Here is a 17,734-nt window from a genome sequence, read left to right as displayed (position 1 = left end):
AGTTCAGGTTCGCTCAACTCTAGTAATGACAGCTTGGGATTCTCCACTTTGGGTGGGTACAAGCCATCAGTTCTCTGAAATGTTGAGAGTAGAAAGTGAGGGACTGTAGTACCAGCAACTTGGTGAGGTGCACGTTCAGCTTTTGTGCCATTGGGAAGGAACAACAGCCTTCTTATACTGAGGTTGAGAAGCCCTAACTGCTGGAGAAGGCGTGTGGGCCATTGGGAGATGCAGCGGTTGACTGCTGGATGACCGTGGCAGCTCTGGTCTGTTGCTGCAGCTGCTTCTACCACCACCCCTTTTTCTGCTGACTACAGCAACATTTTTTCCACTGCCTGTTCCTTTTGAGGGCCCAGGCAACTGCATGTTGGTCAACAGATAAAGTATTAATGGAGCAGCAGATAGACTAGAAATGCACCCCTACATATTACACCACCTGTTCAAAATGAGTCTCATGCACAGTATATCTATGTATAACTGGACAGATTCATTAATAATGGCACAGAAGTTGAACTACGGTAGGTACACACTTCTGTATATTAGACTGGCTGTTGAGACTGTCTAATACACAGTTAGTCTATGTATAACAGAACAGATTAAAGGGGTTGTCCGAGTTCAGAGCTGAACGTGGACATACCTCCATTTTCACCCCGGCAGCCCCCCTGACTGGAGCATCGGAGAAGTTCATGCTCCGATGCTCTCCTTTGCCCTGCGCTAAGTCGCACAGGGAAAAAGGCATTTTTTGGAGATCCGGTGATGTACTGGGCTCTCCATGGGGCTGCCAGGAAGCCCGGTGACGTCATCGGCACTGATGGGCGGGATTTAGCGCTGCCCTAGCCAGAAAAATGGCTAGGGCAGCGCTAAAGCCCGCCCATCAGAGCAGGTGAAGTCACCGAACACACTGCCGGGCGTAACTTTTCCACCCGGCAGTGTGTTATTGTAAATAAAAGATCGCTTGCCCTGCACAGGGCAAGGGAGCTCATCGGAGCATGAGATGCTCTGATGCTAGCCTCAGGGGGGCTGCCTGGGTGAAAATAAGGGTATGTCCGGGTTCAGCTCTGAACCCAGACAACCCCTTTAAGTATTAATGGTCAAGCAGATGAACTATATAAATATGCCTAAATATTATACCACCTGTTGACAATGAGTCTGATGCACCCCACGTCTATATATAAGTAAACAGATGCATTATTATTGGCGCAGCAGATTAACTAGGTACATGAGCCTATATATTAGACTGGCTGTTGAGACTAAGTCTGATGCACAAACAGTCTATCTTTAACAGAACAGATTAAAAATGAATGGCACAACAGTGGAACAAAATGCACAGGCCGATTACACTGAGCCTGCACTGTTCCTGCTGTCTCCCTATGTTCTCCCTTCAGTGTCTAAAAACACTCCCTACACTGTCTCGGCACTGTCCCTTTCCAATATTCTGTCACTGTCCCTAGCACTTGTCATATCTCTCCCTATGCTCAGATTATAGTAAAATGGCGAGAACCTGGCGGGATTAGGCTTTTTATAGGGCTGTGACATCACAGGGGATATCTAGTAAAAAAAAAGAAAATATTCCTTGCCATGAGGAAGGAAAGAAATTCATGGCAAATCAAAGTTTTTCAGAAATCAGGATCAAGTTCAATTCGCTTCACTTAGATTCACTCAATACTAATGCTGAGCATAACAAAGGATTATGGAAACAATCAGTAAATTGTGTTGCATACTAAGGATGAGCGAACCAGACCGTACCCAACTGGGTTCGGTCAGAACTTTGCTATTTTTGGGATAGCAGATGAACCTGAATTTTTTTAGGTTTGTTTTGGACGAAACTTCTAAAACGTGCATTTTAGTACACATGTCGGCAGGAAAAAAGCACTAGGGAGGAAGAAGGGTTCTCACATGAACCTGAGAGGCAAGGCTTGCCCCAATTAGCTACCAGGCTGATAGACAGCCTGTATGAGTCAGTCAGTGGTGCAGCAGGCAGGGAATATGTGTTGCTTTGAGTGATGTGGCAGCTCATCCGAGACACCTGTCGGGTGCCTAAGCCCTTTGAAGAGGCTACAAAGTTTATCAGCAGGGACAACTGCGGCATGAACAATGTCATCCCTTTCATATTTATCTTAGATCAGACGCCATGCTCTTAGACCCTCGGTATCAAGGCAAAATGGGGAATGTTTTCCTCTCGCAGAAAAGAAGGACAAATTACGTTATTACTAGGAAACACTGTGTATGCAGCTTGCCGCCAGCGTGTCTGAAAGCGAGGGCCCTCTCTGCCCCCTAGAGTCACCCTCTCCCACCATCACGAGCAGTAGAAGCCGCAGCAACAGAAGCCACAGCAGCAGCTATTTCAGTCTCATCAACATGATGGAGCAGTTTTTCCACATCAAAAAGGAATGTGGAGAAATCCAGTGTTTATTTATAGAAAATTTCAGTAATAAAATTGAAAAAATTGTTTGCACATTTTGCACATGTGTGTACTTACTTGTAGCTAAATTATAGTGTGGAGCATGCAGTGATTTAAAAGAAAAATGGACCAATCAACCAGCAGATTATAGATGACAACATAATTGCTCATTGGTAAAGTGCAGCTGTAATCTAAATTACAACAATAGCAAAATGCAATCATACAAATGTTAATATAAATACATGAATTCATTTTTTTAGCTCATACCTTTTGGGAATCTGGTGCCCAGGGAATGAGAGAGCTTCTCTCATGCGCAGTGTGTGTTGACAGTCCCGATCTTTGTTAGGTCTATTAACCCTCTCAATGCCAAAGTAACTGAACAAATCTAGTTTTCTGTCATGTTTCCATAAAAAAAATGCTTAGCTGCCCCTGAAGCTTCACTTTGATTTCTATTTATATAGTGCAGGCATGGCCAATCTGCGGCTCTCCAGCTGTTGTAAAACTATAACTCCCACCATGCCCTGCTGGAAGCTGAAAGCTGTAGGCAGTCTGAGCATGCTGGGAGTTGTAGTTTTGCAACAGCTGGAGAGCCTCAGGTTGGCCATCCTTGATATAATGTATATGATCGGCTATACGTCTTTTGTAGCAAATACCATATACCACATAGGTGTTATCACAATTGATTAAAGATTGAATGGAAAAAAATCCTGCTGCTGGACAGAGAAGAAAAGGTAGAACTTATTTGTACATATCTGCACACATTGCATTGTGCTCCCCATGGAAAAAAAAAACTTCTGGGTTAGCCATGTTTTGTGCCTAGGAGTAGATTTAAATAGACTCGGTGAAAGAATATTTGCTAGGCTCCACCCCTTGCTACACGCCTACAGCCCTGGCTGCAGGATAGCTCTTACTTTATCATCCTGGGACAATATAGGTAAATATCTAAAAAAAAGTATTGTTGTGACATCACAGCACTATGTCTGCAGCATGTATGTATGGACAGTAGAGAAACAGTATCTGTATTATATATATGAGCTAACTAACTATGTCATGTATGTAATTGGATAAGGAATATGATCCAGATGAAAGCACAGAGCACAGCAATGTCACTGCTCTCTCTCTCAGAACTGCAAAAAACAGCAGAAAATGGCTGCTGGGGAGTTTCTTATATAGTAAGGGATAGGCACCTTTCCTATTGGTTGCTAGGGTTGTTGCTAAGCTCTGACAAAGATATTGCAGCCTTCTCATTGGCTTACAAGAAAGAAGGGAGGTTACTGATGAAAAAAAAAATCTAGAATATTCACGATTACGAATATATAGCACTACATTCTGCATCTTCGCAAATTCTCGAAGTGCCAATATTCGCGATAAAAATTCGTGATTAGAATATTCACGATCAACACTAGTCACTAAACAGTGTGGAGAAAGTGGGTTTATTATCCTGAGGGAGGGAACATTTGTCGGTATTAAGGCCTCATGCACACGGCCATTGTGCGGCCGTTCCATGCATTGGGGACAGCAACATGTTCTATTTTTTTGCGATGCGGATGCACGGACAGAAACACCACGGAAGCACTCGATAGTACTTCTGTGGGGTTCTGTGCCTCCGTTCCGCACCGCAGCTCCGTATTGCGGATCCACTGTTTGCGAGCCGAAATATGGCCACGGCCGGGAAGCGGCAGTGTGCATGAGGCCTAACAGAGAACAATGCTTGTCTGGATTTGTGGTGGACAATATTAGATGCACTGTCCGAAATCTACCACTTGTACCCTCGGTCGGGCAGTCTATTTTTTATAAACTCTGTTCCTGGAGCAAGCCCTTTTTCCTGGAGCAAGCCCATTGCAATACATGTTTTTTTCAGGAAGAGTCGACATTTTTATTGGTACCATTTTTTGGTACATATGATTTTTTGATCATTCAACATAACATTTTATGGGGCAAAGTGACAAAGTTTTTTTTTTTTTTCACGGCATTCACCTCAGAGGGTAGGTTATGTGATATTTTTTATAAAGAAGGTTGTTACGGATGCAGCGATAGCTAAAATGTCTACTATATATTTCAGTTTTACATAATAAAATCATTTTTGAAAGAAAAAAATCTTGTTTTTCTGTCTCCATTTTCTGTATATTTTTTTTCTTTTTCCGGCGATTGTCTTATGTAGGGGCTCTTTTTTTGCGGGATGAGATGATAGTTTGGTACTATTTTGGGCACATATGGCTTTTTGATCGCTTGGTATTACACTTTTTGTGATGTAAGGCGACAAAAATTGGATTTTTTTGGCACAGTTTTTATTTTTTTTATGCCATTAACCTGAGGGGGAAAAGCATGTGATATTTTTTAGAGCGGGGCATTATAGATGTGATGATACCTAATATGTCTACTTTTTTTCTAATATATTTCAGTTTTACACAATAAAAGCATTTTTTAAAGAGAAAAAATAATGTATTTGTATCTCTATTTTCTGAAAGCCATATATATATATATATATATATATATATATATATATACAGTACAGACCAAAAGTTTGGACACACCTTCTCATTCAAAGAGTTTTCTTTATTTTCATGACTATGAAGGCATCAAAACTATGAATTAACACATGTGGAATTATATACATAACAAACAAGTGTGAAACAACTGAAAATATGTCATATTCTAGGTTCTTCAAAGTAGCCACCTTTTGCTTTGATTACTGCTTTGCACACTCTTGGCATTCTCTTGATGAGCTTCAAGAGGTAGTACCCTGAAATGGTCTTCCAGAGATGCTTAGCACTTGTTGGCCCTTTTGCCTTCACTCTGCGGTCCAGCTCACCCCAAACCATCTCGATTGGGTTCAGGTCCGGTGACTGTGGAGGCCAGGTCATCTGGCGCAGCACCCCATGACTCTCCTTCATGGTCAAATAGCCCTTACTTTCAAAGTTTTCCCAATTTTTCGGCTGACTGACTGACCTTCATTTCTTAAAGTAATGATGGCCACTCGTTTTTCTTTACTTAGCTGCTTTTTTTTTGCCATAATACAAATTCTAACAGTCTATTCAGTAGGACTATCAGCTGTGTATCCACCTGACTTCTCCTCAACGCAACTGATGGTCCCAACCCCATTTATAAGGCAAGAAATCCCACTTATTAAACCTGACAGGGCACACCTGCGAAGTGAAAACCATTTCAGGGGAGTACCTCTTGAAGCTCATCAAGAGAATGCCAAGAGTGTGCAAAGCAGTAATCAAAGCAAAAGGTGGCTACTTTGAAGAACCTAGAACATGACATATTTTCAGTTGTTTCACACTTGTTTGTCATGTATATAATTCCACATGTGTTAATTCATAGTTTTGATGCCTTCAGTGTGAATCTACAATTTTCATAGTCATGAAAATAAAGAAAACTCTTTGAATGAGAAGGTGTGTCCAAACTTTTGGTCTGTACTGTATATATATATATATATATATATATATCTTGCTCCTGATATGGGACCTCATATCCCCATATTTGGGATGGCACGACAAAGAGCTGACCACTGTACTGTTAAACTTTACTTCACTGTACAATTATACTCAAACTTTACTTCACACTACTTGTGGGTTACACACAAGCACTTGGTTCTAAGTTTACAAAGGAATGACACATGGATCAGTGGTTACAGTTTTCTGGCAGACACACAGCACAGTGGTTATAGTTCACTGGTGGACACACTGCTTAGGAGTTATAGTTTTGAACAGGCTCAGTAGGAAACATAATGCCACTGTAGCTTGGCACAACACATTACATAGTTACATAGTACGATTGAAAAAAGACAAAAGTATATTATAAGTATATCTCACACCTCTGTGTATCACGCCTATCGATAGCACACCTATACCAGTCCGTAAAAAGACTTTTGTGGCCCTATTAGCTAGCGTTTGGTGTCCCTAACAGCCTGTTCCTGCTCCACAGAGCAACCTCTCCCTACACTGGCAAAACACTGAATGTAAAATGGCGGCCAGATCAGGTTTATTTATAAGGTAGGGGGTATGTCCATGTGCTGAAACATCTCAATTGGCTGACCTGTACCACCTGATGGATGTGTCATGGCTCAAAGTGCTTCACAATATAAAAAAATATGGCGTGCACGAATATCTCCATATGTTCGCATGTTCGGCGAATCGCGAACACGCAAAGTTCGCCGCGAAACAACCGCCGGGCGAACCGCAAGGCCATCTCTATTCAGGAAATTTAAAAAAATCTGTGATCAAAAAAAAAAAAAAATAATGATAAAAAAAAAAAAAGATGTGTTTCTATCTGGTTTTAACTGGCTGATTAAATTTTTGGTGACACATTTCCCTTAATCATGTCTTTCCTTAGACATCTCTTCTGAAGGCTCAATAAAAGTAATTATTTTCATCTTTCTTCATAACTAAGACCCTCCATGCCCCATATTAGTTTAGTTGCTCTCCTTTGTACTCTCTCCAGCTCCAGAGCACCCTTACTAAGGACTGATGCCCAGAACTGAACTACATATTCCAGATGAGGCCGCACCAACGCTTTGTAAAGTTGTAATATTACATTGCTGCCTCGTCCATGCCTGGTTTAATGCATGACAATATCCTGGTAGCCTTAGAAGCGGCTGATTGACATTGTATGCTGTTATTTAATCTATGATATACAAGGACACCCAAATCCTTCTCTATAAGTGACTCCCACAGTGTTACATACCCTAGGACATACAGAATGATGAACAAAGATTATTACTACCAAGATGCTTAACTTTACATTTATCCACTTTGAACCATATTTGCCCAGTTGATGCCCAATCACTCTGTCATCAGCAAAAACTAGAAATGGTGCTATTAAACCTATCCTCAATATAATTGATAAATACATTATAAATACATGATAAATACATAATAAACATTCTCTAGCTTCTTTTCCCAGTTAGAAAAACAGGGCTTCCTATGACCCATGGTAAAGGCACACACACTGGAAGTGTGATGGAATCACTTGCAGACTTCACAGAATTAAAGCTGTTCACAAAGGACTTTGTGCACCAGCAGATCCAAGCAATACAGTAGCCAGTTAGAATCAGGGCCTCACATTGCATCGACACTTAGTTTTTCACAGAGACATATATGCTGGCAGGGCCCCAGGCTAGACCACATCCCTCCTACTGGACTTTGCTGAAATGGCATGATACTGCATTATCTTTCCTCTCCCACCACAAGGCGTGCCAGTCCACCTAATTATACACCACAAGTCCATGGGGTGCTATTCTTATGTGCCTATCATACATTATTCAGAGAACAATCCAGTCCATGTAACTGCCTCTAATGCAAACATAAAATTCACAGTTTAAGGCCCAGTACCTACAAATGAACCAACAAGAAGCAAAGCATTAGGACACAGTAGAACATGTCAACATAAAGGGGTCATCAATATCAGATCAGTGGGGTTCCAACACTCCCACCAATAAGCTGCTAGCAGGAGCTGTCACCACCATCATGGGTTAACTCAGATCCCATTCTATAGTCTACAGTGTTGCAGATGATTCAGGCTCAACCATCTCGTTACATGCAGGTTTCAGCTATTTTAATACTTTAATATTATTGGAATGTATGCAGGTTTAGTAGATGTTTCTTGTTTTGAATATTGCTTTCATCTTCCTTGTACATAGGGATTTTACTTACTGGTCATCAGCTGGTAATCTATAAACCTATTCTTTAAAACACTGTATAGGCAAAAATCTATTATAGTTTCAGAAATGGATTTCTCTCTTTGCTTCTTGAACATCTGCACTTAACTGTAGCTCCAAGTACAATCTTAGAAGTATTTCTCAAGCTCCATGCAGTATAATTATTTTCAAAGCATGCCAAAGGGTTTTGGTAATAGAAATATCAACTGGTTAATGAAAGGACAATTTTCTTTCCTTTTCAGACCATGTTTTTTTTTTTTCTTAGTACAATTGATTTATTAAATTATTTCTCATCTGACCGGTTTTAAAAAGATGTGGGGCTTATACACACAACAATGCCAGGTGCACTGTACCATATGCTGGTACAGCAACCGGAATATGGATGCACAGTACACAGCTGCATTTCACCCTGTGGTGCCTCCATTATACACTGTAATCACACCTAGAAGCAATGGCAAATATCTCAAATATGCCCACTTGCTTGGACTATAAAGATTTATACACACTTTGCAGTCATTAATCACAGCATAAAAAGGTGGCGTTTTGCCACAGTTTAGTGAAATTTGTGATAAAAAACATGTAGTGAATATATCTTGAGAGTAGGTCCACGTTGGACATTATCTGGGGCCAAAAACACACTACAGTTTTGTAGTAAAATCCACATGATTTACTTGCGGATATTTTGTACATTTTGCTGTGGATTTGCTATGGATTTCAACCTCTACATTTCAAAGGGGGAATACTTGGAGGAAATCCACAGCATAAGGGCTCATGCACACGACTGTATATATTTTGCAGTCCGCAAAACACGGATCCTCCAAAAATATGGATGACGTTCGTGTGCATTTCCGTATTTTGCGGAACGGAACAGCTGGCCCCTAATAGAACAGTCCTATCCTTGTCCGTAATGCGGACAATAACAAGACATGTTCTATTTTTTTGTGGAACGTACATACGGACATATTGAATGCACACGGAATCATTTCTGTTTTTTTTGCAGCCCCATTGAAGTGAAGGGTTCCACATACAGGACGAAAAAAAACCTCAACGGATAGGGAAACAAAATACGATTGTGTCCAAATTGCAGTCCCCAATGCATGGAATGGCCGATCAACTTGGCTTTGGTTCCGAGGTACTAATCTGAACGGAAGCCAAGTTTGGTTTCAAGTTTTAAAATGGTTAATTATCCGAAGCTCGCTTTGCTAAACACTAATTATGATCCAATTTATATCAATATGGAATCTGTAGTACAAGTATCTGATCTAATTTAAGCTTTTGGGTATACATTTATTGGAGGATCTTACATGGTTTACACACTGTAATGGTAACACAAAACAGTAGAGGCTATATTTTTTAAATGTGTTTAAGCCCTTAGTGATATGTACTGATCCCCTAGGGGACAAAGGGGTAAAACTTAACATTTAATAATTATTGATGTAAAATAAAGGAGCGCTAACCAGGGTGAAACCCTGAAGGACAAACAAACAGCCCGGGTGGGCCTGGACAAACAAACACTGAATGGTAACAGTAACAAATGGCATATAAAGGAACGTTCTCACGCATCTGAGGCTGTAAAAGTAGATAGTTGAGTCACTTTCAATGCAGCGGGCTCCCGTGCGATGGACTGTAATACCATTCAAAAAATGGTGCCAACGTGTTGACCTCGGTGTAGATAGGAGTCAAGAGAAGAGAGTCCCTAGATCACCCTAGAAAGGGGCGGGGACTAAAACACCCTACCTATCAATACGAGGTACTTGCCCCGCAAGACGCGTCCCTGTCCGGATACCTTTTCCTAATCCCGGGCGGTATCCCTAGTACACCCTACTGGAGTGTGCAAACTGGATTTAGTGCAAACTTAGCCTAAAAATGTGCCAGATTTATCACAGTGTCTAATGACAAATGATAACTCTGATATGCCTTTACACTGTCTCCGCAAAGCTTATAACACTTTTCAGTTGTCTTTGTACCAGAATGTTATGCCAAAATTCTGGTGCAATTTTGGAGAATGGAGTCATATTATAGCATACTCTCTCCAAACCACTGTTTGTTTGTGGTGGTAAATGCACAACCAGTGTTAACACTATTTTGATTGAAGAGGTAGAATTTAAATTATAAATTGTATTAATCTCTTTGCTAAAATGATCAAGTGCTTGGTGATTACATAGATCAAAGGTAGCTACACTGTAACATAGACAGAGAGAAGGGATAGCAAATTTTGTATCTGTGTACGCTACAGCTTACAACTTGGAAATTGGGGTCACTTTTTAGTGTCCTAAAATACAAAGAACTGGAAGGGTTAATATCACTGTATTTGATTTATTATGTGCATGTGCTACATATCCCATAAGGTTGTATAGGCAGTGAGAGGTCCCATCTGGCTAGACAGGGCTGGCTACACCCTTCCTCTGTAGGAGAAAGAGTCTGGAGTTTAAGGGTACATTCACACTAGCGTTTTTCTTTTCCGGCACTGAGTTCCGTCAAAAGGGCTCAATGCCGGAAAGTAACTGAACAGGTATATCCCCATGCATTCTGAATAGAGAGTAATCCGTTCAGGATGCATCAGGATGTCTTCAGTTCAGTCATTTTGACTGATCAGGCAAAAGATTAAACCGCAGCATGCTACGGTTTTATCTCCGGCAAAAAAAACGGAAGACTTACCTGAATGCGATGGAACTGCTTGCTGGATCACTCTGCCGCAAGTGTAGTAAAGTAGCCTAAGTCTCTCTGCTCAGGAGTAAACACCTCAGAACAGCAAGGAGCAGATCCTGTAGGGAGATTTATTAACAGGCTACAAGCAGTTTATGTGCCATGGACAGGGGCATTGCTAGGCTCTGAAAACATCCGGGGCACAAGCCCACTGTGTTGAAATTGCACATTAAAGGCATGCTTAAAGGGGTGTTCTGGTTTATGCAAATAAAGTGCAGTATTGCAGACTGCAGTCATTATATAATACAACATTTAGTAACTTTCCAATATCTGTTATGTTATAACATACTGCAGAAATATTTGCTTGGGTACTTTAATATTGATGGGAGTGGACCCTGGGCAACCCCACAGATCATCGCCCCACCCCCCTTGTACTTGTTTTGCTGATCCGGTACTTGCGGGCTGCGCGGGCATGAGTTCAGTCACTTCGGTGCGCAATCCCGTACTGCCGCGCGTGATCCCGCGAGACACGCCGCGGGAGGTCACGGGATCACATGCCGCAGGACGGGATTGCGCACCAAAGTGACTGAACTCATGCCCGCGCAGACCGCAAGTAGTGGATCGGTAGAACAAGTACAAGGGGGGTGGGGGGATGATCTGTGGTGGGTTGCCCAGGTCCAATCAATATTAAAGGACCCTGGAATAGCCAAATAAATAAAAAATTCTACCAGGCCAGCATAACATTTGGGACACTGACAAAACATCCGGGGCTCAAGCCCCGAATGTTTTGACCTAATGATGCCCCTGGCCAGGGAGTAGATCTACTGAAGTTTAAGCCAACACAAAGGGACTACGGACAACCTTGGCAAGAAGGGTAACCCCCACCAATCTAGCTAAAGCCTCCTCTGCATATGGTGGGAACACTGTAAGCTACAAGCTGCCCACCATAACCAGAAAGGTACCCCATTTCAGAGACTGTATTCCTTTGAGGATACTGTGGATATCATGTATATATACAGTACAGACCAAAAGTTTGGACACACCTTCTCATTCAAAGAGTTTTCTTTATTTTCATGACTATGAAAATTGTAGATTCACACTGAAGGCATCAAAACTATGAATTAACACATGTGGAATTATATACATAACAAACAAGTATGAAACAACTGAAAATATGTCATATTCTAGGTTCTTCAAAGTAGCCACCTTTTGCTTTGATTACTGCAGTACAGGGAACAAAAATGTGGAATTAAGGGGTAATTTAATACACAAAAAAAAAAAAAAGACATTATCCTTTAAGTTTTTCCATTTTAGAAGCTTTTCTTGAAAATTATGATCAGCTAGACAGGAAAGGACCAGCGTTGATCAGCACAATAAGAATCAAGGAATAATTACATTGGAATGTGACTTTGGCTACATCACCTTTAGCTGCACATGGAAGGACATGGTGTTCAAAGATGAACAGACTGTACCATTTGAAAATCTTTTCATTCCTGAGCACAATATAGCCAAGTGCAGCTCATCCTTCCATGTAGTCAAATTCAAATTCCACTGTGATCACACCTTGATTCTTGTTGTGCTGCCCTACCCTTGTTCGTTCCTGTCTAGCTAATCATAATATATGAAAAATTAACCCTGGGCGACCTCCGCTGTACATGTATGGTGGAAGTCGGCACTTTAAAGATGGCGCCCACTTGTAAGTTCAGTGAGTGTCATAGCCACTGAGTTTCTGCTGTTTCAAATAGTAGAGGCTGATTGCAGACATTTAACCCCTCAAATGTGATCATGGCATCTGAGCGGTAAAGACACAGGCGCTGTGAGCTCCTGTGCCTGTAACAGCCTTCCTCTTCTGAGGTTGGAGAGGATAGCTCGGAGCCTCAAGTAGGCTATGATACCTTTCACTGGTATATATCAATATTGGCCTACAGGTGGCAGCACCGTATTGGAATATAGTTAATGGTGTTTTCTGTGATGGATAAATACCTATTAGAGAATACAATTGGTAATCTGATGATTGCTAGTTATAGTCACCTAGGTTGATGATCTGCACTTTTCAGTGATACCATTGAAGTGTGTATGAATTTTTGATCACATTTTATAAAATTTTTATAGGGAGGCAAAGCGACAAAAAATGATGAACATTTGTTTAAAACTGTTCATCTTTTTTTGTAGCTTTACCTCCCTATAAAAATTTAATAAAATGTGATCAAAAAGTCATACACACTTCAATGGTATCACTGAAAAGTACAGATCATCCTGCAAAAAATTAGTCTTCACGCAACTCCATAGACTAAAATGTCAAAAAGTTATAGGGGTTAGAATATGGCAATAAAAAAATAAATAGTTTTTTCCCCAGTATGAAAACACAAGAAAAACTATACAAGTGTGGTATTGTTGTAATGGTACTGACATGGAGAATGAAGGTAAAAGGTAATTTTTACCACATAGAGAACACTGTAAAAACAAACTGTGGCAGTTTTTTTTTTTCAGTTCCACCCCATTTGGAATTTCTTTCTAGCGTCCCACTATATCATATGAAATATTAAATAGTGCCATTAGAAAGTACAACTTGTCCCGCAAAAAACAAGACCTGATATGGCTATGTGTAACCCCCCAGAGTTGTGTTGCTACACTCCTTTACCCCGCTACTGTCACGGCGGACGTGCACAGTTAAACAGATAACACACCAACCAGGCTCTGGACGAGAGACAGGGGAAGGGTCACCTCCTAGTTTATCCCTGACCTCTTTCCCTGCAATGCTCAGCCCACAGACAAACCTTGAAGGTAGATTTGCTGTGTCCTCCAGCCTATACTAACAGAACCCTGAACTCCCTGAGATGGTGAAGTGGGGAGAAAGGAGCAGCCTGCTCGCACAGAACCTGGATGGGAAAGATGACATAAACAACCAAACAAGAAAAGACACTTATCTGCTGAGAGCAGGAACAAACAGCCAACCTTCCCTCTGACACTTCCCAGACCATAATGAACAGTATAATCTGCTCAGAGCACTTAGCTGGAGACCATTTAAACTAATGACTCCACCCAGTGCACCTGATGCGAGGCGGATCCAGCACATCATCAAAACAAATACTAGACTCGTGCTGCAATCCTGGCTGACCTCCGCACATCGTCAGAGTGGGGCATGACAGCTACTATCTTCTAGGAGCTGTTAGATTGTCATCTGATGTGATTTTAATTATGTCTTCACAAATGTGCATGTAAAACAATGTTAAATTCAATTGTTACTGTGCATTGGTAAGGTGCAAGTCCTAGTTTAGTATATCTGGGCTGGAATGAATTATTTCAACTTAGATCCCCCTCTGTGGAGGTGTGGACTGTTCCCACATCCTGCAGCTTGGGTGGAGAAGGAAGTTAGAGTCAGTGTAGCCAACCCCCTGCTAGGGGTAGGGTGTGTCTGTGTGTAGGAGATCCCCTGTATAGGGAAGAAAGCCAGGATCTTGTCTCGGCTGAGACATTGATCATATTCCCAGTCTGAGACCTGCAGCCTCAGCTGGATGACAAAAAAGCAGACAGACAATCTCCAGAGTTCCAGGAAGGAAGCATCCCCTGAGAAAATATCTGTGAGTAAAGTTCAGAGACCTAGGAGAAGCCATATCCTTCTCAGCTAGTCTGTCCCCACAAAGCAGAATATATAGAAAAGCGCAGAAGATTAGTTCCTGCCACAAGTACAGAGCTATCAAGCAGACAAATTATCCTGTAAGCTCCACATCTAAAGTGCAGAAGTATTTATTCCTGCCAATGACTGCCAAAACCTGATGAGACCAGAGACCAAAGCTGTATACTGCTTGGATACAAGTTATCTTCAGTAAAGAAAAGTTTGAACTTCTCTTAAAGGTCTGGACATCATTTCTGCTGCAAAATTCCTCTATTACTCCTACTATCACTACACTCAAATTTATTGCAAGTGAGCCAGGAGCCAAGAGTCCAGCCGTACCAAGGTAGGAGACACCGTTGACACAAATACCACCACCCTATAGAGACATGAAGAGGGCATTGGCTATTTGTTCAGTCCCCCAGATTAACCTTCACCTTACCACCAACCCCACCTAACCCATAGAAATAAACACACAACACCACTGCTTGGATTTAATCGGCCACAGCAGCCGTTTATTGAATAAATAATAAATACATAATATAACATAAATTAACCAATGACGAGGGAGGTCCTAGAAGCCCCAATAACCTCATAAACACTGGAACACCTGCGTCTCCATCTTGCCCCCAGCCGTTGAACCCAGCTCGGAGGCAGCAACTGATGGACGCGTAATTAGTTACTACCAGCTCCTCAATGAGAGTCCAGCCCCTCCCGCGGGGCCCTCCCATCGTCAGGTACCACCATATTCTTCCACTTCAAGGACCTCCCCCGCCTCCACGACTGCCACGACACATAAAGAACCCCAACTCTTCCCCAAGTTCCACTTACACTAGGGACGGGAGGGTGGGCGTTTCTCTCCCCTGGCCGCAATGCTTTTGCTCCCGCCTCCTCCTTCCGTCTCAGCACTGGCCGCACCCCCCGCTGCCCTAGCAACTCGCGCCTCTTCACACCAACCCGCCCCCACTCACACTTAACCCTTCCTCACCTGTCCTTCACCGCCAAGCCCCTTCATGCTCGGCCTCCCCCACCGCTGCGCTCCTGTCCGGCCTGACTTGAAGAGGGCATTGGATATTTGTTCAGTCCCCCAGATTAACCTTCACCTTACCACCAACCCCACCTAACCCATAGAAATAAACACACAACACCACTGCTTGGATTTAATCAGCCACAGCAGCCGTTTATTGAATAAATACATAATATAACATAAATTAACCAATGACGAGGGAGGTTCTAGAAGCCCCAATAACCTCATAAACACTGGAACACCTGCGTCTCCATCTTGCCCCCAGCCGTTGAACCCAGCTCGGAGGCAGCAACTGATGGACGCGTAATTAGTTACTACCAGCTCCTCAATGAGAGTCCAGCCCCTCCCGCGGGGCCCTCCCATCGTCAGGTACCACCATATTCTTCCACTTCAAGGACCTCCCCCGCCTCCAAGAACGCGCAGCTTGACTACCTCAAACCTGCACATCCCTCCACATACGTACGGCTATTTCCACACCACTCTGGAGCCCCAGAGACCACAAATCCGTCCCCACCGCATTCAAATCCGTACTCCATCCGCTCTCCAAAATGCACCAACGCCCTTTTCCAATACCTCATGCCGCACCACCACACCGCCATTCCTCGCCATAAACCAGCCCACTGCCCTATTCACCTTAATCCGTGCCTTATTAAGGCCCTCCACTGACCTCGCACCCCTCCAAGCCTTCCGCGGAACAATGTCCGACCAAACTGTGATCACCCCCGGAAACAACGCCCAGATCCTCAGCAAGTCGAACTTCACATCACGAATCAACTCCCTAAAAGGACGCCTCCCCAAGTCATTACCCCCCACATGCAAAACCAACACGTCCGGAGGACGATCCAACCGCACAAAATGATGAACCTCCCGCAACACTCCGCCCCACAACATACCTCTGACACCTAACCACCTGACCGTAGCCAACTCCGGACTAACCCCCAACTGACGACCGTTCGGCCTCACCAAAGCCGCCGTCGTCAGACCTGTGAACACAAGAGAACAAAATTAACACAAAACCTACCACCCACAGTACCACTGCAACAATGCAGGCCGCACATACGATTTAAAACGCACCGACTCCCAACGCCCTATCCTCTTAATCACCTCCTTACTGGCACCTGACCTGGCTGCCTCCGTCGCCGCACCAATTCTGAACGAATGACCAGAATAATCCTTGACCGGCACCCCCAAAACCTTTAAGCATTTTCTAAAGACTGCCAAAAATTGAAATCTAGACAAAAAGGAACCATCCTCATGCCTAAGAAACGGAACCGCATCCCTCTGAAGACCTGAACCATAAGACCCTGCACACCGCACCGGGCACATACTACACCCTGGCACCGAAAACAAAGTGAACCGCTGCCCCCTACATTCCTGATCCGTTTTCGACCTGCGAATCCGGATAGACACCCTGTCCCCTGCAAACTCGACATCCTCACTCCTAAGCCCCCCCACTCTGTTAACACTGCCACACACCAACTCCCCCAAACGGAAGGCACCAAAAAACGCTAGGGAAAACGCCGCCCTAAACAGCCCCAACTCCCAAGCAGAGCTACAAATACCACTCAACTTATCACCCATTTGCAGCAACAACTCAAAAGATACCGGCCTCCGACAATCCAGCACCCTACCTGCTCCCCTACGCCATCCATTCAAAACCTGCCGCACCAAAAAACTCTTTGTCAAATCCGGTAACCCCCGCAACTTCAACCCAAACGCTACCCCTGCAATAAAATGATTCACCTTCGACACCGACCACCCCTCGCTCTTCAACTGCCCCAGCAACATCAACAACCTCACATCACCATCCCCCACACCAGCCCCCCAATTTCCATTCCAACTTTCCCAGGTCGTCCATGCCTTACCATACTCCCTCCAAGTACCCGGACTCAACGAATCCCTCAACAGCCCCATCACTTCTCCTCCAGGATCCCCCACAGCCACGGCGGACACTCCAGACCCTCCACCTCCGCTTCTGGCGCAAGAAGCCGGAACCGCTCCCACTGTAAATGAGAAAGAGAATCCGCCACAGAATTAGACACTCCAGCAACATGCTCTGCCACCAACCACACATTAATCGACAAACATCGCAATACCAGAAACTGCAAAAGCCTAACCACCGACGGAGAAGATGCGGACAAACTGTTGATAGCCTGAACCACCCCCGAATTGTCGCAATGAAACCGCACCTTCCTGTTCTCAAATTTCTCGCCCCACAACACCACCGCCATCACAATGGGAAAAAGTTCTAACAAAGCCATGTTCCTCACCCACCCGCGACTTACCCACGAATCCGGCCACCCGACCGCACATCATTGTCCCTGGCAATAAGCCCCAAAACCCACTCCCCCCAACGCGTCAGTATATAACTCAAAATCCACACTA

At 43.4% G+C, this 17,734-nt stretch overlaps 1 protein-coding gene across 1 annotated transcript in view; it reads left to right on the top strand.

Annotated features, from left to right (window-relative positions):
• LOC120993882 overlaps positions 1 to 12,897 on the top strand; it is a 64,934-nt gene extending 52,037 nt beyond the window's left edge. Inside the window, exon 4 of the mRNA XM_040422354.1 lies at positions 12,882 to 12,897. Coding sequence (XP_040278288.1) covers positions 12,882 to 12,897 — 16 coding nt within the window. The remainder of the gene's footprint in view (positions 1 to 12,881) is intronic.
• Positions 12,898 to 17,734: the final 4,837 nt, after the last annotated feature.

This window comes from Bufo bufo, chromosome 3, assembly GCF_905171765.1.
Source record: "Bufo bufo chromosome 3, aBufBuf1.1, whole genome shotgun sequence".
Taxonomy (NCBI): Eukaryota; Metazoa; Chordata; class Amphibia; order Anura; family Bufonidae; genus Bufo; species Bufo bufo.
This window is presented reverse-complemented; position numbering and strand designations above follow the sequence as displayed.